At 40.9% G+C, this 22,504-nt stretch overlaps 1 protein-coding gene across 16 annotated transcripts in view; it reads left to right on the top strand.

Moving 5' to 3' along the window:
• Positions 1-22,504, top strand: part of DMD (dystrophin) — a gene marked incomplete at its 3' end in the record, with an annotated part of 1,131,161 nt that overhangs the window by 1,106,174 nt on the left and 2,483 nt on the right. For 11 of the 16 annotated variants that reach the window (XM_079310888.1, XM_079310881.1, XM_079310887.1 and 8 more), the window contains 3 exons: positions 3,637-3,880; positions 4,229-4,352; positions 8,217-8,309. In XM_079310888.1, the coding sequence (XP_079167014.1) occupies positions 3,637-3,880; positions 4,229-4,352; positions 8,217-8,309 (461 nt within the window). Of the gene's footprint in view, positions 1-3,636; positions 3,881-4,228; positions 4,353-8,216; positions 8,310-8,380; positions 9,940-16,280; positions 16,313-22,504 lie in introns of those variants that run through there. The other 5 variants (XM_079310883.1, XM_079310880.1, XM_079310876.1 and 2 more) reach the window with 2 other exon arrangements.

Raw genomic sequence — 22,504 nt, 5'->3', positions numbered from 1 at the left:
TAATGAGTCAGGAAAGTGGGTGTTTCCTAACATTTTAGTTGAACTGAGGTCTTGGATGTAAGAGGGAGACTTCTCTCATGTTCTCTCCTCTTCCTCCCAGCTCTAAGCTTAGCTGTAACAAGAACTAGGTAAGTGAGATCTCCAGCCAGAGCTATTTGCCATTCCTTTACTTTTCCTGACTTGCAGTGGGAGTGCAGTGGCTGTGTGCCACCAGAGAAAGCACTGACACCCTGAATCTCAAAGCTGCCCTGTTTCAGTGTTCATTCATATCTGAAGAATGATGAATGGCCTCCTCGCATAAGTTCCTTCTGTATAGTTGCCAACAGCAAGAAAGTGATGCATTTCTGAACATGCTGTGGCTCCTTTTGGTATTTGTTTTGGCATTGAAGAAGGGGAACTAGATCTTCTGAGTATGAAGCATCCTGAGTAAACACTGTCACTCTAGTGAGGGACAGGGAGAAGTGGCTCAGTTACCATCTTTGTCTGTGTCTTCAGACCACTGATTTTCTCTAGGGAGATGAGAAATAACATGAATTCACAAATTCTCCGTTGCCTTTAGAGGACTACTCAGCAAACAGAGTCCACTAGGATTTCTGTCACCAGCTATTAATGCTGCCACTGATAATGTGGTTAATAATTCATGCACTCTTTACTACTCAGCTCTGTTCAGTTGCATAAATCAAGGTTACACTGCAGGCTTCCTATGTTACTTCACAAATCCCTCAAAGAGTTGCAAGCATTCTAAATAGAATATATGGGGTTTTTTTAATATTCTCTTAGTGAAGAAGGGTTCATTTTCCCAGTGGTGAGTAAATGCAGCAGCACTGTTTGTTTGTGACAGCCAGATGTCAAAGTCACCCAGCCTGAACTGTGGTGGAGGCAGGTGAGGTTTCCATGTAGTGCCTGTGCTTGCTCAGTTGCATTCATTTAGAGAGGAGCATATTTGTGTCTCCTCTTTCTCTTATGTCCCATTTTATGGTGGAAATGCCAGAGTGCCTCTCCTTAGGACCCTGAGGGCTGTGAGCAATGCCTTGGGTGCCTGGCTCACAGCAGCAGTCCTTTTCACCACACAGCTTAAAACTGTTCCCAAGGGAGGAGTAAGAGCCATTTGTTCTATCTTAGGATATTCTTACAGCAGTTTCCAAATTCTTTCCTTTTTTTCATTTTCAGCTTTTTTCCATCATTTTAATACAATTCTTCATTGCTGTATGTTTAGATCCCAGTTATGATATTATTGATTGTGTGCACTCTATATCACTCTATGGCTCTGAAGCTATGATAAATCTCAGTACTCTGGATGGAGGACTGTGTAGCTGGACTAAAGAGGTACAGCTGGAAAACTCAGTAATACAGGTGCACTGGACAAACCTACATTCATCCTTCAAAATTATATTCCTTTGTTCCAACAGTATTGCAGTAATTACAGGACTCCCAAATCCAGACATGCCTCTGGTTGGGAAATATGTAATATATTTTACATGATTTTTGTTTTCAATAGGTTTTCAGAAATATTTTTAAATTATTTCTATCTGACCTAAAAATATTTTTATCTGAAATTCTCCCTGATCCTTACTTGTATTTCAATACCGCCATTACTGAAAGGACTTCTTTATATTGATACAGGTGATAATTGCAGATTTCTTTGTAGCAAGGTATCTGATTATGTTGCAAGTATGACCAAGTGCATTTATTTAGTTTCCCCTAGGGTGATGTTTTAGATTTTTGCTTTACAGCACTTCAAACTTTTGAGTCTGCTGTTCGTAGAGTATTGGCTGTATTGTGCATCTGGGAAATTCCTCATGGGGTAGTGATAGGCACTATGTATGGACTTGGTGAAAAACAGGCTTAATGATCATTCCTGTATGAACTTTAGTCAGCAATAACACCATGTTTTCATGTTCATTCCTATTCCCTTTTGTATTTTTATTAATTATTAACCAGTTTGTTCAGCTAGAAATATCCAAAGACATTAAGTCAGGTGGAAGGCATAACTTACATGACAATCTCTATTCCCAGTATAGATAGCCTTTTTTAAATAGATAATTTACATGAACTTGAAAGTCTGTATTTCATTAAAATGAAAAACTTCGTTAGGAAAAAAACTTTCTATAGTTGTCCCTCTTTGTATGGGTTTTAAGGAAAGAAATCTTGACTTTTGGAACAGTCTGAAGTTAAAAATTATTATCCCTTGTTTTTAAATAATTTAAAATTTCTGCAGAGGAAGGATCACATAGGCCAGACATCCCTTAGGGACTGTGTTGGGGATGTGCCATGGTCCCAGGTTAGGACATGTCCATCATGCAGCTGCTGAGGAGCAAAGGGAGCTTGGAAGAACAGTCAGTGGCTTGGCTTTGTCCTTGGCATTGCTTTCTCACCCATGTGAAATTGATGTATCCTGCTTTAGTTCTTGTTCTGCTCACAATAATGTTCTTTTTGAAGTGCTTTTTTTGGTAGGTTTCCGAGGTGCTGTTAAGCTTCCAGACCAAACTGTCGGAGCGTGTTGTGGTTTGCAGGCAGAACTGGCAAAAGGTGTCTGTTCTCACAACCTTAAATAAGAGCAAGTTGGAAAAAGTGAAATCTGGGTCACTGCTTGTGATGAGTAAGCAGTTACCAGAGCATCAGGCTGTTTTTCCCCCTCTGGGAAGCTGTAAAAGAACATCATAGCAACAAAATCCCAGTGCAGTTTGTTAGGTCTCCCTTGCCTGTGTAGTTTCTGCTACAAGTTACTATTTTTGTGGTTTTGGACTGTTACCTTTAACAAGGTTTCTGTTTCTTACCTTCCATGCTTTCCCTGCTTGGTAGATTCTTTTTTGTGTGGAACATTATAGATCGTATTAATCTATGGAATGTTTTACTGAAGTAAAATTGGAGTTTTATGGAGTTAAAGAACAAGCTTAGCAGTGCCATAAGGTTACACTAGACAGCAGCACTCTAGTCAGGACAAAGAAGATGGAAATGATAGCCCCAAAAGTCGGTGCAGTTCAGTTGAACAGATTGAGTCACTAATTCTCATCTTCAGTTGATAATTTAGGCTGGAAATGTGTTTGCAGATGCGAAGAGAGGAGCGTGATATGACCTGACAGCCAAGTTTTGTGTTTCACTCTCACTTTTGGTGTGGCTGCCTCTCTCATCTATAAAATAGGTAGACCAGTCCCACCAGACCAGCCAGGTGGCACTTGCTTTGGTTTAGTGTTTGTGAGGTGCTGTGATAACTCTGAGTCCTCCTATAGCACTGATGACCCCTCAGTTGTGGAAGGGAACTGTCAGTCCCAATTCTGCTGGGAAGGATAAAGGGCAGGGCTGAGCCCAGGACAGAACATGCCTGGTTCCAGGAGGATGTCTGGATCCTCCTGCATTGGGTGCCCTGGGAGGGAATCAGCTGTGAGTTCTGGTGATGCCAGGAGCCTTTAGGCAACTTGAGCCACAAATCCATCTAATACCAGATCCATCTAATACCAGATCCATCTAATACCAGGTCTGTGCAGGTCTGCAGGGAGCAAACCCACAGGTGTGTGGATTCAGGAGAGGGAGAGGCAGGTGGTGCAGGTGACACACACCAGCCCACAGGAGAGGAAGAGCCGTGTCACTGCCCCGTGCAGGGGCCATAAGCTGTTGCCCCCTTGTCCCTGCTGACAGGAACCTGCAGGCAGAGTACGAGCGCCTGAAGCAGCAGCACGAGCACAAGGGCCTGTCCCCGCTGCCGTCCCCCCCGGAGATGGCGCCGGTGTCCCCGCAGAGCCCCCGGGATGCGGAGCTCATTGCAGAGGCCAAGCTGCTGCGCCAGCACAAGGGCCGCCTGGAAGCCAGGATGCAGATCCTGGAGGATCACAACAAACAGCTGGAGTCGCAGCTGCACAGGCTGAGGCAGCTGCTGGAGCAGGTGAGTCCTCAGGCATTTCTTCCAGGTCTCTGAAGAGTCATTTTCCAAACAGGGTGTGAAGTGTTATCAATAACAAGAACATACCACAAAATCATATCTGCAGAGGCGAGTCACAGGAAAGTACTAAATTGTTTTACAGGCTGCAAGTGAGAATGTGGAATTGGGTTTCAGTGTTCTTATTAAATCTTTTTCCTTGTTTTATTCAGAATTAAAATGCATTGGTTGCATGGATAAATTTATTTAAAAACAGACTGAAAATTGTGTGTATTCATGGAATAAATGAAAATTATAGAGATATAAAGTAGTGAGCTGTTACTAGCAATCTCTTACTTGTTTCTTCAATTTCAGCCCCAGGCAGATGCCAAGGTGAATGGTACAACACTGTCATCTCCTTCTACCTCTCTGCAGAGGTCAGGCAGCAGTCAGCCAATGCTTCTTCGTGTAGTTGGCAGCCAGACTTCAGAAACCATGGGTAAGATAACGAAGCTCAGGTTGCCACAAAAAATAATTATGTCCTATTTTCCAGAAAAATAACCTAAAAGACAGAAAACACTCTTCCGTTTAGTTCAAATGAAATGAAGGAGACATTTGCAATGATCTTCAATGTCTTCTGGCTGTTTACACTTCGTATCCTCGTTATGATTCAGGCTTTGCTTTTGATCATGATGCACCCAGTAGCTTGGATATTTTGTTATTAAACACAAAGCTCAGCCAGGGTTTGACTTCTGAAAACAAATGCCACTGGAAAGCCAACTTCTATTCAAACTGACTTTCAGTTATTAAGCATGACATGACTGATTTAAATGTACATAATATTAATTATGGCTAAGAGACTAAATGTATGATTAGTCATCTCCATGTTAAATGGTGTGATCTTATTTTTAATATGTTGTGGCTCAATCAGTAGGATGATGCTGTCACAGGCAGGGCTCATCTAGTGGCTTTTCTAAGTATCACATCAGATGTGATAATGAACATCATAAGAGTTGTGGAGTAAGGTTAAATAATAATATTCTGTAGCTGGAGGATGGAATTATTATTTTGGTGCTTTTAGTAACTGCCATGTGGCACTTTCCTAATTTCCTGTCTGTTACATAATTAGTAAGTATTTATTACCAAGTGGCAAGGATTTTCAGCTAGTAAAAAAGCAATCAATCTTTTCAGCATCTTTATATTACTTCAACAAGACGATGTTTCACATTTGATGATAATATTCAGCTTCATACAGAGAAATTTATTTTATGTATATTAATGAAAGGCTTAAGTGAGAGCTTTTCACTGCTATTAGTGAATGTGTCAATGGCACAGAGAAATTTAATGGGAGGACACATTCTGCTGTGTCTGAAGTGCTGTTGTGGTGGGAAATGCAGCTTTTGGGAAGGCTTTTTATTCCATTCCAAGTGTGAGCAATAATTTCAGCCTATGACAGTATCAAACAAGATGGGCTCTGTACAATCTGCAATAAAAAATGTGAAATAAATAGTACCTTTAGGAATGCTGAAGTTGAAATCCTGAGGGTAACAGAAATTTGTGGAAAAAGTAAAAATGGACCTTTCATTAGTCATGTTACTAGTGGGGAAATATTTTTTTATATATGCCATACACAGAGTAGATAAAATATAATAGTAGTGGTGTAATTTGCATCAGCTTTCTGGAGAAATGTCATTAATTTCATAACATAAAATATATAAACTAAAATACAATTAAAAGAAAAGATAGGAAGACAGTATTTCCCAGCCATCTTATTAGAAGTCTTGTAGTTTTGTGTTTCATCCTTTAGTAGGAAAAAATAAAAAAATGTGCTTCTTTTCATTTGACTCAATATAACATTATTCTCATTTACCTCGCGAGACTGGAATGAATTGATTAACATGATACAGTCATATAAGCTGCTAAAACTTTTCAAAGCAAATATTTAGACATAAATTGATTTTATTTGATTGGTTCAATTGAGCCAATATGTGGGATCAGTAGGATCATACTGAGACCCAGCAGAGCCACACTGTTGGCAGCAGGGAGTGGAGCTTATAAAAAGAATTACTAACTGGGCTAACAAACTGCAGCTAATTCAGTTTGTCAAGTGTCCTTTCACAGCAGAAAGCTTTGCTTGCTAGACTCAGAGTTTTCTGAAGCACAGCTTAAAATACTCTTGAATTGTGAGGGGAACCAGAATGGTGGTATTGTAAATAATGCTCCCATGCAGCAAGCATGTGCCTAGGAGTGAAGGACTCATAATTTTTGAGAAAATACTGAGGATGTCTAGGTGTCTCAGGCAATGAGGTAGGGTAGTGGTAACTTTTGTATGGTTTTCTCTTTAAAATTAGACCTTGGTTGTTTTTTCCTTTGAAAACCCATTGCACTTTTGTCTTTCTGCTTTCCTAAGGAATGATTGCTGTGAAAGGTGTGACACCAGCAGTGTTTTGGTAAAAGCAGTGACCCACTCACACCCTCATCTACAAATAGAACTTATTCCTTGTTAACTTGAAGTACACTTGGGCAAGTGGAGAGAGTCTACTTTTCTCCTCCAGTGGGAAGGTCCTTGTCCTTGGCCAGCAGTATAGGACCAGAGGAGGTTCTCTGAGGTGTATGAGGCAAGAGACTCTCCTGAACTATAATTTGTTCAGGTACCACCAGAATATTTGAGACTCACTTAGCTCTCTATACCTTTTGTAGAAACACAAATAGGGAAGGCTCTTTGGGGTAAAGAGAGGAGACTGAGCTCTGAAGGTATCTTTACTTCTGTCAAGTTGCTTGGCTTATGTTTTATTTTTTCCTTTACAAGAAAATGCTCAAAAAAATCATCCAAATGAGGAAAATATTTAAAATAATGCATTTTAAATTAAAAAATGCAACATTTTTAAGGGTCAGCAGTTCAGCTTGTATCAGCACTTAAGAGGACATTTGGAAATTAGTACCTGTCTTCAGTTCTTGACAGGACAGCAGAACCACTCCCCTTTTATTGTGATCTTTAGGGCCAGGAGACTTTTCTCAGGCTGATAAAATCCTCAGCCTGGGTAGAAGCAGTGAGATCTCACTCCTGAGTTTTCATCTTGACATTCAGCAAAGGCTGCAAGGACATTGCTTGTGCTAAGACACCTCTGTCAGTGCGATGCCTGATGTGAATGTAACTCATGGTGTGAGTTGATTTGTGTGAACCCAGCCCCACTGGAAAGCTGAACAAACTGCAAGCAGCCTCAGCAACTATTTTTAGACTATTAATGGAATAAAAGAAGCTGATACAAAGACCATCATTTATATGAATTAAGTGCTTCTTGCAGACACTTTATCCCACTTCTTGTGCTGGAGTGGGAGAAATCACTCTTGGTCAGAAATAATTCTTTTTAAACTCCTGGCTTAAATACAGACAGCCTTGAAAAGCTCCTTTCATATCCCTTTTTCTAGTTTTTTCACTGGCATGGAGCACCTCAACATTTAAAGAATGTAAATGTTAAAAGAAAATCAGACAGTTTCCTACTCAAATAGGGCAAGACATGTTAGAATAAAGGGTCATTAAGTCATTTTCAAAAGAAGTATGTAACTCAGTTATTACAGGCAAAATTGCTTTTGTGTTTTCATAGGGATAAAAGACATCTAGTAAAAAAGGAGAATCTCACTCAAAGTATATCCTTCAGGTGTGTTTTTTTCCAGATGCTTTATTTATATTGGAGGCTAGAATCTGCATTGAAAACAACATATGGATTTCAGTTATACGAAATGATGAGAAAAAAAAATTCAGTAAAAATAAAATGTATTGAATTTCCCATTAAGCTGCTGCCCTATAATCAGGTTATAGAAATTATTCAGTGGGAGAAATGTATTTTGCTTTATTAAACTGCTGCTAAACCCTTTTACAGTACAATTGAGTGTTCTTGGAGCGCCAATCTGGTGCAATTAAACTGTCAGAAATATTAATACTGATGCAGATGAGAATCTGGGTTTCTACTGATTTGCACAGTTAGGCAAAGCAGTGCCAACATGAACCCAGCACTATTAGAAAGCTGCTCAACAGCAGCACTCACAACAGCAATTTCTTTTTCCATTAATAGAATAAGAGAAGCTGAAACGACGAGTGTCATTTATGGAACTAGATGCTCCTAGCAGACATTTTACCCTGCTTCTTTTACCAGAGTCAATTATTTCCTAAATCCCCTTCTATGAATTAAAATAGTGTTAATTGTTTCCAGTTCCTCATTTAATTTTCCTTAGATCTTTATAAAGAAAGAGAACAGTAACAGTCAACAAAATTCACCTTTGAAATTTTTATTGTACACTTAGCTTTGAGGAGGACAAGCTGTTAGCACAGGCTCTTATGCAGTGGTGTGGATTTGCTTTTCAGGTGAGGATGAGCTGCTCAGCCCTCCCCAGGACACAAGCACAGGTTTGGAGGAAGTGATGGAGCAGCTCAACAACTCCTTCCCCAGCTCCAGAGGTGAGCACTGCTGCCTGTGGCAGATGAGAGGGAAGAAGATAAAAGTGTTTTCTGTTCCTTGATGTTTCCAGGGGGTTGTGTTTTGGTATCAGGCTTTTTGCTGCTCTTTGTTTTCATTTTAACAATTGCTGTAGAGAAACCAGTTTTGTTTAGAGTGGAGGAGCAGCCTGTTCCTCCTTACCTTAAGCTACCTCCACAGGTAGCCCTTGCTAGATATGTGGATGAAACAATGTCTTTGTGAGACTCTTTCTTCCCCAGGCATTTTCTTTGCTTCCTTTCTGCCATGTTCCTTTTTTCACAGCTTTCCTTCTTTTTCATTGATCCCCTTGATGCTTTATTTTTTAATACATGTCTTAGCACATTTTCCTTCTGTCCTTATCCTTTTCCAAGACTGTGGTTTGAAATAATATTAGAGTTTTAAGTCAAAGTTCTCAACCATGTAGCCCTGAGGTCCAGAGGCATGGAGGAAAAACGAGTGGGGTGCTTGTTTGTGCAGCATAGGCTGTACTTGTTCATACAGGCACAGCCTTTCTTTCAGTGTTTCCATTTCTTTCATTCCTGTTGTTTGCTAAAAATAGACATTTGTATCACCAGGATTTATTTGTCCAACCTTTTTTTCATATAAGTTCTTCTCTGAGCCCGTAAGAAAATACTCTGCTGCCAAGAAGAAATGGCTGAGATTCCTAGCAGGAGATGGGAAGTTTGGGATATTGGCTGTTGCTGTGAAAAGAGGCTCAGCTATTAACCTCTTGGCAAGAGAAAGCCCTGGTATTGCCAGCCTGATAAGTGGATTTAAGGGGGCATAGACTTCCCTTGCACAAGTTTCTCACATCACCATGGGGTTCTTCTTTAGGAGATAAATGCTTTAACCACTGTACTAAACTTTCAGTGGTGTCATGTTTTCTCCATCCTTTGTTTTCAAAGCAAGTTCAGCTCTCACCAGAAACCATCTGTGAGCAGTGGGATAAAAGTCAATATAAACTGTGTAGGATCTCATGCTGTAGATCAAAAGAAGGAGTCATTCAGAAATAGATCATTGAATAAAGTCTAATACAATAAATTGTCAACTGCACTCAGCTCCACCTCAACATTATGCAAAAAAATCATATGTCCAGCCCTTGTTTTCCCTAGATAATTGCTATGAGAGACAACAGATGAAAAGTCTTTTCTAATATTGCTATGTAGCTTAAAATGGACTTATTTTTAAAGTTGCTGTGTACACAAGGTTACAACAGACAGTGTTGTTTTATTAATGATCATCATTACTGTAAATATGTTGTACATAGATCTTGCATAGTCACATGTGTCTAGATGTAGGTATCCCATATTCACAAAATGTGATATCTAATTTGTATTCATAGGTGGTCACACTGGCAGTGTTTCTTTTTAAAAACAAGCTTAGTTTTCTGTGAAATAGCAATTTATGAAATAGAATTTAATGAGATATTTGAAATAGAGTGGTTCATTTCCTGTGTAGAATAAATAGGTAGAGGTCAGTCTGTTAGACATCACCTTCTGCTCACTGAGAATAGAAAATGGTTTTATGTCTTATTAGTGAAAAATACAAAGCTTCATGAAACAAACTGAGAGAATATAAAATTTAGTAGGAAAAAGAAGTGAAATTGATAAGATCGGATAATATTTTAATTTTGTAAATTAAGCTGTAACTTCAGATTTTCATTATTACTATGCAAAATGTGCTCATTTAGCTGGAGAGAATGTATTCCCTTATTTTGTTTTTTCATTCAGTAACTGTGTTGAAAACATAGCAGATAATCACAAGCATTCACAATAGGTATTGCAGCTTATGTATTCTCTGTCTGACTAGCAGCCATGAACAGAGCTGCTCTCTATGGAGGGCTGAGAGTGAGGAGGGGGCACAGCCTTTAGTGAGTCCCCCTCAGCCAAGCCACCAGAGGAGCTCCTGGTGCAGCAGCCAGGCACAGGCACAGCCCAGCAGAGCCAGGCTTCCCATGGGACTTTGATTTTAGGTCTTGGCCAAGGCACTGACAGGCTGAGCCAGAATTTGTCTCTTCCCCTCTCTTGGGCTACACAAAAAGATTAGTCCAGGTGGGAGAGAAACTTGTTCAGTTTGTCAGTTTTTGGCTAAAGAGATTAGGACTTCAGTTATGTTTCTCTGTTCTGCATATATCTTTTGATGTACTTGCATGAATGCCAGGTTAGTGTAATTCCTTTTGGCTGAGGTATAGGAATGCTCAGGCTCTCTGTAGGAAATAGTTTGTGCAGCCAGTGCAAATGAATTTCCATTCATTGGTTGATAGAGGCTACTGAGAGCTCGTGTAAATTTCTGTTACTGAAGTTTTGTTCTTTTCCTGGTTTACTAATTCAGTTATATTCAACTGATGCCTGTGATACAAAGTTTGCATCCAACATCTGATGTGCTGCAGCCTCATGTAGACTTTCAGTGTGATATGAAAGATGCTGTGGTTGGTCAGATTCCACAGGCATCAGGGATCTCTGATTTAAAATTTTCAAGACTGCAGGAAGAAGAAGAGGAAGCAGAGTTGATTGATCTCAACAAACTACTGAATCAAGAACCATTTTGCTGTTGAGGGTGTAATCTGTATCTCAGATTTCTAATCTTTACCAGAAGATCAAAGTGCAGTTGCAGAAGAGTGAAAGCAGTTGGACAAAGCAGCCTGAGAGGGCATAATGTTAAGGATTCAGGAATGGTGCAAGTGAAATCTTGTTTCTTTCCAAGTAATAAGTTGCATTGAATCTCATATTACAGGTGTGAAAATCTACCTCAAGTAGATGTTCAGGAAACAGAAGAATAAACCCAAACGAACAATTGCACATATCTATAAACAATACATTTTGTTATATTGATTCTTACTAAGTAGAAATAAAAACTTGTCAGATACCAAAAAGCAGTTGTCCCACTCTGCCATTCAGAAATAGGTTGTCATACAGGAGCTGAGGGAGCTGGTGTTGTTCACCTTGGAGAAAAGGAGGCTCAAGGGAGACCTTATCCTCTATAACTACCTGAAAGGAGGCTGAAGCAAGGTGAGGGTGTCAAGTAGTAGGACAAGATGAAATGACCTTAAGTTGTGCCACGAGAGTTTTAAATTGGATATTAGGGAACATTTCTTCTGGAAAAGGGTTGTCAAGCATTGGAACAAGTTGCCCAGGGAAGTGTTGAATCAACAACCATGGATGTATTTAAAAGACATGTAGATGTAGTACCTGGGGACTTGGTTTGGTGGGGGGCCCACCAGTGCTGGGTTAACAGTTCAACTCAATGGTCTTAAACGACCTTTCCAACCTTAATGATTTTATCAAATAATGTTTTCTTTGTGGCCTGTAGAAATAAGCATGTTAAATTTCAAGCTAAATATCAGCATGTCACAGCGTAAGGAGTGGAAGGCCTTTTGAATCAGAGACATAATTCTGGGTGTCCTACTGCCATTAGAATGACAACAACTTGAAGGAGTTCAGAACAATATGACAAAAGCAAACTGGATTTTGAAGGCTTTGGTTGTGAGAAAAATTCAGAGCTGAACAAGCAGTGAAGAGAGAAAAGGACTGAATTTCTGTACTTGGTTACACAAATGTGTAGATGAGCATCACAGACAGATTTAGCCTAAATATTGTCAAAAGTACCTGAGAGTAAGAACTTCCTCAGGTTGGGAAATAGTTTACTAAACTAGCTCTTATTTTGAAGTTCTAAAACAAAGCAATAAAAAACAATAGTAATTGTCGCTCACCTGGAGATAAATTCCTTAAGATTGTATTTTTCAAGCTTTTGCTGCACAAAATTATTTTTAAAAGGACATCAAGGCATTATAGCATCATTTTGAATGTATTTTAGAGAAGCAAGTGCAAAATAGATTGTGTCATAGATCTGTATGTACAAGCAGACTTCAGATTCAACAAGTTATGTACCTTATACCTTTTGTAGGGTTTTTCATTTGTTTGTTTCTTCAGTTTAACCTTTTGGCAGTTCTTGGCATTTCCTAAGGAGAACAGGACTTTCCTGCTCCTTGCACAGCTGGCTGTTGGTGCCCAAAGCTGTTTCATTTCTGAAGAGAGAAATTCTGCTGAATACCTGATGATTGCTGTCCTTAAGGAATTTTTCTTTCCTTTTAATCTAAAAGGTTCCCCATCCACTCCTCTTATACTTTGCTGCTCCCAGCAAATTCACAACTGCTGCAGCTGCTTCAAACAGCTGCTGTGCTAACTCAAAGCAGATGTCAAAGCCAGAGGTCTGACATTTAGTGGAAATCTACCATTAAATGCCACCTCAGTGGTTTATTTGACCCTGTTCAATAATGGGCCACAGAGGAAAACATTTTCACACTGTATTTGTGCCCAAACTACTAAATCTCCAGGGAACTGGTTCACAGTTAGAAAGTAAGATTGGCAGGCCAGTATTTTCAAAGGCAAATTCATTTCTCCTGCAGCACTGAGGATGAACAAGTTGCACCACTTCAGGTGGCCCTCGTGGTGGACCAGGCTGAGTTTTGCAGTTATGGTTTCATGGCAAATGCTTTCTATGAATGAAGGTCAGAGAGATACTTAGGGGCAGAAGTTCTTGAACTAACTGAAGCTGGTGAGAGAGCTTCACAGATTTGCAATGCTGGGTCCCTGCTGGCAGGTAGTGAAGAAGTAGGAGCCAAAACTAGTTAGCAATGAGACCATGATGGCTTAAAAGAGCTGAGGCCCTGGCATAGCATGAGAACTTTTGGACAGACACTGGTGCTCACAATGTCACATGGTATTGCTTAACACAGTTGTGGTGTTATGCAGTGAAATTACAAGACCCCACAGCAATAAATGAGTGGCACTAAAAGTAACACCTTTTTTAGTACTTTTATTTTTATCTCAGCCATATTAAAATACATCAGTCACATTTTCTCTTCTCACTTGTGTGTCAGCCAGACTCTGTCATGAATGGGACTAATGTCCTAAGTGGAACTAGCAACTTTCAGCACTGCAAATAATACAGTTTTTCTATTATTCTGGCAGCAAAGGGTCTCATGATGCACACTTTTTCTTTTCACACTTTAGTGAGTCAATGAAAGAGTACCCTGTACTGGAGAGTATTCTGGAAATACTCTTCCTTTTGAGGTACCCTGGCCTCTCCTAAGTGGTGTCACCTTCTCTGTTCTGTGGTCCTGCATCCCACCACAGTGAGCCCAGGTGACTGAGATCCCTTACTGCTCCCCTTTTGCACAACAGAACTGATCTGGCTGAGCTTCTCTGCAGCTGGGACAGTGATGAGGTGGACTAGGTCTTCCCTGTTTCATAATGCCCAGTTCTGGTGTAAACTGAAAATATGATAATTAATTTAATAAAACTTAAACAGATTTTTTTTTCAGTTTTGAGAGAAAAGGCTCTTGCAGACCTAGATCTCCCTTTTGTGTAGCCTGTTCCTTTCCTGAGCTCAGTGAGAGGGGCAGTGCAGTAGTTGCTTTGTGCTCTCTATTTTGACCTGGATCTGCAGATACCCCTGCAAGAAGTTTTTGGTGGAGTCTCTGCTTTCAGGTTTGATGTGGTCACTTGTTGTGTACCTTTGCCTGTGATGCAATGCTATGTAGCTTTCAAAAAAAAAAACAAACCCAAAAAACCAAAAAAAATCTGTTTTGTAAGGGCAGGAAATGTTAATTTGAGCAGAAATAATAGATAATTAGGCACCCAAGGATTGCATATCAGTATTTTGATGCCTTCCAGAACACAAATTTTCAGAACTGCAGCAATATAGACAATCTTCTTCCTCTGCAGTTTATGCTAAACCATACTCCTTGCCTTAAAACTTAGAAACACACATTCATTCATATGCAAAGAGGAAAATAACGTAAAATCCATTAAACCCTTTTTAATCTTCCTCCAGAAGAAATTAGCTGTTGCTGTAGTAGCATGAATCTTTGCTGCATTTAACAAATTCTAGGGCTGATTACTCACCACAGACAGTCCCCACAGCTGCTTTGTGTGATGCTGAGCTACCCCAGTTACCTTTAAATGCATTCATTTTCAAGCAGAATCCAGTCTGTCTCATGCAGATTTAAATTAAACACTATGTAGCTGCAGTTGTAGGTGTTTGTGCTGACAGGAAGGCATTTCTTAGGACCTCCACTGTTTTGCTTGCAGGCAGTCCCTTTTGTCTTCTTGACCCAAGCTAAACTGGATCTCAGTTAATCTCCTGCTGGGTGCCATTCCTGCCCCATTCCTGCTGCAGTTTCTGGAGTCTAAGCTGACCTAAATCCTGGGGCTATTCCTCAGAAAATGAACAAAGTATGCAATAGATTTTGTATCTTCCTTTCCAAGGATTTTTTGTTACGTGATTGGTATTGGTGAAATATTCTCATCTCCCCTTTTGGAAAGCATTTTTTAGGGAATTCGTGGCTCCTGATAAAAAAGCCAGAGGAAGTCTCAGGGTGTGTAGGTACATATGTAAGTCTTGGAAGATGAGGCAGGCCTGTGAGGTGGAGTCCTTGGAAGTGAAGTGACACCTCTCTGCACCAGCACTGTTGTACAGACATCACTAGAGTCGAGATTTCACTTAGGAGCAGAATAAAAACCATGTGCAGAGCATGTTATTATTAAACCTGTTGCTATCATGCTTAATAGGAAGTGTGTTGATGGGGAGAGGGGAAGAAAGAGACTAAAACTTTCTCTGTTCAGTAAATGGCAACCTCTGCTGTCCAGGCCTTCAGAGGCTGCCCCAGCCCCTCTGTGGGATCTGTGGCTCAGATCCATGCTGGTCAGTGATGCTATTCCTTCCTCTGCCCTCTCCTCCTGTACTGCCTCTGCTCAGCCTTGCTCTGCTGTTGGCTCTTGATCTGCAATTTGTACAATACCCATAAAGCTGTTTATTGCCTGTCATCCCTTCTCCTGCAGGCTGCCATAGAGCAAAACTCAACAGCAGTGAGGTTACTGTTATGCTGACTGGTGTGTTCTCCCATATGTGTCTGCCTCTCTCCCCAGTGTCCCACACATCATTTAGAATTGCATCATTTACAGCACCTCTGGGGCAAAGATCTACAGCATCTGCTGCAGTGGCTTTCTCACTAGGGCTGAGCCTGACCCCAGCAGTGCTGCCAGGAGTGTGGCAGTGGCAGTGGGACACTGCTTCTGGGGACAGCAAGACTGTCACTGGCTGTGGGGTGGGAAGGTGGACAAAGATGTGTTCTGCTGTTGATTAACACCTGGCTTTCTTTTTCTAAAAATAAATATGCCATGAGGAGTGTTGAGAAAAATCAGCATGATCAAAGTAGGGCTTCTGTGAAGGCTTGTTGGAAACATATTTGCAGCTAGACCCACTATTGACTCCATTTTGGTAGTACTTGAACACAATGAGATACTTTCTCTTTTTTCCTCTTTTTGCTTGAACTTTTTTTCTTGTTTCTCCCTCTGCCCCCTCAGTTTTACCATGCTTGCAGGTCAGCATGTTGCAAACAGATTTTGCAATATATGTACCCTAAATGTGTGTTGCATTCCAGTGTACTTCTGTAGGTGTGAAATATATGTGTATGCATAGGCATGTTTATCCATGCACACCTCAGTGTATGCAGGCCACAATACAATGTAAAGTGTCTGGGTAAATTAATTTGATGTTGGGGGAAAATGTTTTTACCACTTACACTGATTGCTAGAAGTACTTAAATTTGCTAATTAGGATGCTCAGAAAGTGAGTTCAGATACTGTCTGCAGTCCTTATTCTCAACTGACAGGTGTTTAAGTTGGTGTTAGTAGCTTCTCAAGTGTTTTTGAGAGGTTAAACCAAGGCACAGGTTACAGAATTGTTGTGAATAAATCAGCTCAGTATCATCAGTGGATTTCACTGCACGTTCGGTCCTTGCTTAATCAGAAATGCATTCTTTAATGTTAAATTTCTAAATGGAAATTGAAGTGTCTTTTACAGTATAAAATATATATTCATATGTGGTTGGTTTTTTTTTTTTCCTTTCCTTCTGATATTTATTCCACTTCCTTTCTCTGTTCCTAAAGGAAGAAATGCCCCTGGAAAGCCAGTGAGAGAGGTTAGTGAGACACAAGCTCACTGCCATGGCTTCTGTTTGTCACAGCTTGCTTTCTGTGCCAGCATGTGTGTGACACAGCACGGGGTTGCCTGGGTTTGGTGAAGGGTGGGGGTGGTTTTATTTTGCTTTGGATTTTGTTTGGTTTTGCTGAGTGCATTCCCCATGTGTGCTGTAAAGGTGGTGTACCTCTCAACTTTCAGTGGAGACAGCGTGAGCTCAGGGATCTGCATTTTCTTACACACTCCCAGAGGTGGAAAATCAGGAATGGGGAGGAGAAAATAACACACTGAAATTAAGCCTATGAATGATAAATGTTATCAGTAAATACACTGCAGTCATTGACTCATGTTCTGTTGCTCTTGTGTGTAAGCACAACAGGGAGACCAGGGTCTCTTGCTGTTCTGCTTACACACTCAGCTGTATTTACATATATGTGCCAGCACACCAACCTCCAACACACAATCACCTCCAGTGATTAAAAAAGTTATTTTATATTTCTTTAGAAGTATGAGAGTTGAGAGGTATAAGAGATTCAGGTGTTTTAATTTCCTGGTGTACTATTGCAGAATGAAGAATGCTACTAACATTCACCAGCTCCACAGTGTTGTATTCAGCAATGCAAATGGGCCGTGGTTTTCACTGTGCACTTCAGACATGGTTGGTTTGATGCAAAATAGGTTTTGGAATTTGTGTGTCACTGCTCATTAATGGAGGAAAGCATTTTGCACTGTGTTGTCACAGCTCCTTTGAAAGCATTTCCAGAGAGAGCCTTGATTTTTCCTCTGTGCAGCTGCTCTTCACTCGCCAACCAGATACAGCGTTTGAAAGATGAATTTCTAGTGAAAATTATTATTAAAGATAAAATATTCAGAGGCTGCCTGAGTGCAGTTACAGTAGCTGTGAAATGACCTTTTCTGCACAGAAGATGTTCAGTGTGGATGAGGCAGGAATTGAAGGGTAACCTGGTTTGCAAACTTGTGCTGTACAGAGGGAGGGTCTCCTGGAAGCACAGGCACTGGGGTTCCTAGCAGAGCTGCTGTGACCCCCAGTCACTTACAGGGCACCCTGGGAAAGCCAGGATTTGTCCTGATGTGCTGCCTTGAAATACAGAGGTTCTTCTTTGGCTGTAGGTGCTGGAGCAGGTTCAGCTACTTCAAGGTGTAAGATCTTTGGTGCAGATTGTCTGTCCTTGAATGGCAGGTCCTCTCATATGGATCTAAAAAGGGTGCTTGAGATGGCATCAGCAGACTGTACCAATACAGAAATTTTATGGAAAATACTTCACATTCAGCCCTGCTTGTTCTCAGCTCATATACTCTGAGAACTGTTCTCCCATTTAGCAAAACAGGTCATTGATTTCCACTATCCTCATTCATATTTATGCATATTACTCAAAAAAACCCTTATTCTGCAAAGGGCACACTCAATACAAGTAATAAAAAAAAAAAAAAAAAAAACTTAAAATTAGTATATTTCACCTGATCTGACTCCAGCAGTTTAACCCTAAAAAATTTACTGAAGTAAACTACTTTCCACTCTCTAAGAGCTGAGTTTATACTCATTAATGTTTCCAGAGGGACATTAGTAACTTGGACAGCTGAATATAAAATGCAATTGTTCATTTGCCTGCTCATAAAGGATATGAGCCAAGGTGTAGAACAGCTTCTGTTTTAGGTGTGAGTCTGTATGTGCACAGGCAGATCCTGTGGTTTAAAACCTACCTGGCCAGGTTTTGATTCCATTACTCACATTTGGTATTGTCTTTGTGTGTAATCCCATGGATTTTGTGGCATTACTCAATATGAATAAAGGTACCAAAACACAAGTCACCAACAGGAAGGATTTTTCTTTTGTCAGGAAAGGGTTAGAAATCACTTCTGCTAGAAATGGCCCTGCATTGTGTTGGTGTTTCTCAATTTCCATCCACTCTTTTCACATTTATTTCTCTGACAAGCTGTAGTGTAAGATTGGTATTCTGTTACTGTGCCCACACCCATGGGCCTTGATTCCATTAGAGTCTCTAAAGCAAATTCAGCAATGTGAAACCCATCTTTCTCTGTGTGGCTAGAAGTGAGGTAGTTAGTGTCTGCAGAAATAGGTATCTTCTGCTTTCCAAGCAAATGGCACTTGTGGATTTTATAAGTTGAAGTTAATACTGTCCATGTCCATTTTGAGCTTTATTGCTGCATTTCAAAGTGTCTACTTGTTTTTTTCTTGCACAGCAGCATTTTTCAACCTTTCAGTGCCTCAAGCATGGATAAGACTTTCTCAGCTTTAATGTTAAAAGAAGAATGGAATTAATACCTTCTTTGATAGCATTACTTTAGAAATATGAATAATAATGGAAAGCTCTGATTTTTATTTTTCTAAGTGCTTTTAGGACAGTATTTCTCTAATTTGCTTCTTAATTAAAAATGTCACTGTCCTACATTTCAGTGCTGGAGAGAGAGCAGCATTCAGTGGCAGCAGCACAGCCCTATGGAAGCAGTGAACTTGAGCACTGATTTCCAGCACTGAGTACAGCATGACAGAAGGGAGTGCACTCACTGCACACCCAGTACCAGGAAATCATCGTGCCTTTGTTCTCAGCTCTCTGCAGTCTCAATTGACCTGGCTGTTACTTCCATGTCAAAGAGAGACAAAAATCCTGCAGGCAGTGCAGTGACACCCAGAGAAGGTCTGCCAGTTGTGTGGCTGGACACAGCCATCACCTGCTCCTCTGGCCCATCCTGCCATCCCAGGGCTGTCCCAGGGACTGTGGTCCCCCTGCTGCTGCATTTGCTGTCATCACAAACTGCAGCCAGCAGTGCTCTGTGGCCATGCTCTGAGCTCTAACCTCAGATGGCTCTGCAGAAGACACAAGTGTTCAGATTTTATGCAGAGGAAATTAAGGCCTGTGCTGGAAAGGGAGTGTGGATGTTGTGGGAGAGAGGGAGCTGTATCACCTTACTCACTGCAACACACATCTGTGCAGCTTTTGAGGAGGCAGATCAGATTCGAAGCATGGTTATTTCAAAAACATGATACCAATTAACAGAGAAAGAAAAAAAAGTACTATTGGACATGTCTGTAATTTTTAGATATTAAAAAGTATCTAGATATTCATGGATCCTTAAGGACTTCTAAGTGCCTGAACTATGTAGCAGTTTACACCTACTGTGGCATACATCTGCAAGGATTTTTGTGTGTGTTTGGTTGAAGTTATTCTTTCTAGACCTAGCCCATTTTGACAGAACAAAATAGTATTAATTTCTGAGGATGCAGTTTAGCAGTCTGGGTTGTTCTAATCCTATGAAAGGGTGATCAGTCTTCCTGGGAATGAGCAGTGTTGAAATCCTGCAGAGCCCTGGAGTTTTCTAGAAACAACAAATCAGAACAAATCTGAATGTGAGCCCTGATCCCACGGGCAGCCTCTCACAGCTGGCTACCTACAGTGTCACTCAGGTTATACCAGAGGGGTATATTCCCATAAAGGCAGGGAGTTACAGCAGAGTTTCAGGTGAGTAGAGCAGCTCTGAGTGCTTCTGTTTGCAGAAGCATGTCCCATCTGTTCTTGATTTCATATGGCTTCATCAGATTTTCACTTGTGATGGTGTAAGTTGCTGGATTGATCTCAGTCTGCATGATTCCAGTGACAGAGATTATCCCTTACAGCTAAAATAAATGTGGTAGGATACATTTAAAATAAGCTATGTTTTGACCAAAACTTGGCAGGAATCTTTCATACGCAGTTACTTGTCATGCTGATGAGGAAATTACAAGGTTTTGCTTTGGATGAGTAAGATGGCTATACATTTGTGATGTATGGATGAAATTGCTGATTGCTGCATCTGTTTCTTTGCACATTAGTGCAGTTAGCAAACTGTCACCAGATACCAGGACCAAGGATTTTTTTGTATTGCTATCTGGCAAGCAGTGTCACAGCACAGCTCACTGTCCAATGGGCAGCTTCTTGAATAGTTCTTGTTTAGATCCAGCCTAGCTTTGTATCATCAATGCAAAAACAAAAAAAAAAAAAGCCTCTAACAACTTTAAATAAAACTAGTATTTGAAAGCAGAGGGTGGTATTACTTCCCCAGAAGAAAAAAGCTCCTGAGGTTGTTCAGCCTGGAGAAGAGGAGGCTTCAGGGAGACCCTCCAGTACCTTTTGGGGGCTTGTAAAAGGGAGGGAGAAGGACTTTTATGTGGGCAGACAGTGATAGGACAAGGGGCAGTGGTTTTAAACTGAAAAGGAAGAGGTTCAGACCAGATGTTGGAGAGCAATTCTTAACTGAGGGTGGTGAGACACTGGCACAGAGTGCCCGGAGCTGTGGATGCCCCAACCCTGGAAGTGTTTGAGGCCAGCTTGGATGGGGTCCTGAGCAGCCAGGTCTAGTGAGTGAAAGGGAGGCTAGAACTAGATGTTTCCTAAGATCCCTTCCAACCCAAATCGTTCTATGGTTCTCTGAATAGTTCCGAGGTAATTTTTTCTATCCCATAAAAGCTGCTGAACTAAGATCACTCCAGGTTCTTATTTACTATAGAAATGTCAGCAGTGCATGACTACCACAATATGTGAGCATTGGGAAGAGGCTGGTGAGCCTGATTTTCCCTGCAGGGAGGGTTCATTCCTGTTGCAGTTCTGTCAGGAGGGGAAGCCATCATGTAGGGGTGCAATGGTCAGTCAGGCTCCAGCACATTACAGGTAGGGACTGCATGAAAGGTGTATCTTGGATGCCCTGGTCATGTCCTTCCCTCATTTGGGTGCTCCTTCCTCAAGGACCAGGTGAGGACTCAGCATCCAGACTAATGCAAAGCACTTCTGAGAGCCAGAGTTGTGGGCAGATGGCATAGCACTTCCTGTGTTTTTCCAGATAAATGTTCTATCACAAGTGCTCCCAGAGAGTAAATCACACCCCCCCAGGCCAGGGTACCATACAATTTTATTGAGTAATACTTCACTTCTTATTAATGTTCAGTTGCTGGCACTCTGCAGCATGGAGACTTCTTGAGTTGGAGGTCACGTGCACTTTTTTGCATATAAATAAATCTTTCTTCAGCGATTATTTTCTTACTCCTCTTTTAACTCATTTATGTGTTTGGCCTCAACAACAGTCTGTGGCAATGAGTTGAGTAATACAGTTATGTGCTGTGTGGAGTATAATTTTCTTCTGTTTGCTTTAAGACCTTCTGTCTGCTCATTCCTCCTTGTCCTTGACAGAAATCTTGAACACTCAGCCCTTGGTTGGATGCTCATCCAAGGGAGCGTAGATCTCGGTCATTGTCCCTCTTCAGTCATATTTTTTCAGGAAGGAGACTCTAGATAAGTTTCAGCTGTTTAAACCATTATGTCTGTTATTTGAGGTGCCAGAGCGTATTTGAGACAGTCATAGAGCTCTGAAAATCTAACACAGGACTTGCAAGAGGGAGACACTTTCCTGAACAGCAGGGGGAAACAGAAAAGGCATGCCAGAGACTAAAATGGCAATTTTTTTCAATTCAATCTCCTCAGCCTTGAGTTTATTTGGTCTCTAATTGTGATGAAGCCATTTCTTACTACCCATCACCATTTTCTGCACTGGTGACATGAGTGTGAGAAGTTGCAGGTTGCATCTCCAGGACTGTACTGTGTGTTTATTCATCACTTCTGTGTAGGAGGTTGTGGCTATACTATCTTAGGACTTCAGAGTGATTATGGGTGAGGGGAAATGCACAAGTGAACCCCTGCATTAGTAGTTAGCTAATACTTGTGGTGTCTTTGTGCTGGACTGCTGTCCTAAAAGAAAAGGATATTTTAAAAATGACTGAATGAACTGAACTGCTTAGTTTGGACATGATTACATCTATTTTTGCAGGTATCCTGCTGAGAACTCTTGGCTTTAATGATTTCGTTAATTACAACTGATATGTTTGTTTCTCTTTGTCTCCTTGATGGAACACTGGATGCTCAAACACTTGCAGCATCAGTCAGAAACTCTGCTGTGGTGTCAGTGGACTCAATTGTTTTTGGTGAACATTGATAATGCTGAAGTGCATCTCTGTGGGGGGTGATGGTTTATTTGCAGGGTGGTTTGCCACAGCCATTCAAGCCAGTGTTGCTTTAAAGTGTTGTACAAACCTGGAGCTTTTGCTATTGAGAACCTGTTGGACTCATCCAGGAGAGTTTTGGGAGTCTCCTCTGGGAATGGCAGCGAGCAGCACACGGAGAATGAC

This window comes from Erithacus rubecula (genome assembly GCF_903797595.1).
Source record: "Erithacus rubecula genome assembly, chromosome: 1".
Taxonomy (NCBI): Eukaryota; Metazoa; Chordata; class Aves; order Passeriformes; family Muscicapidae; genus Erithacus; species Erithacus rubecula.
Note: the sequence above shows the minus strand (reverse complement) of the source record. Positions and strands in the feature narration are given on the sequence as shown.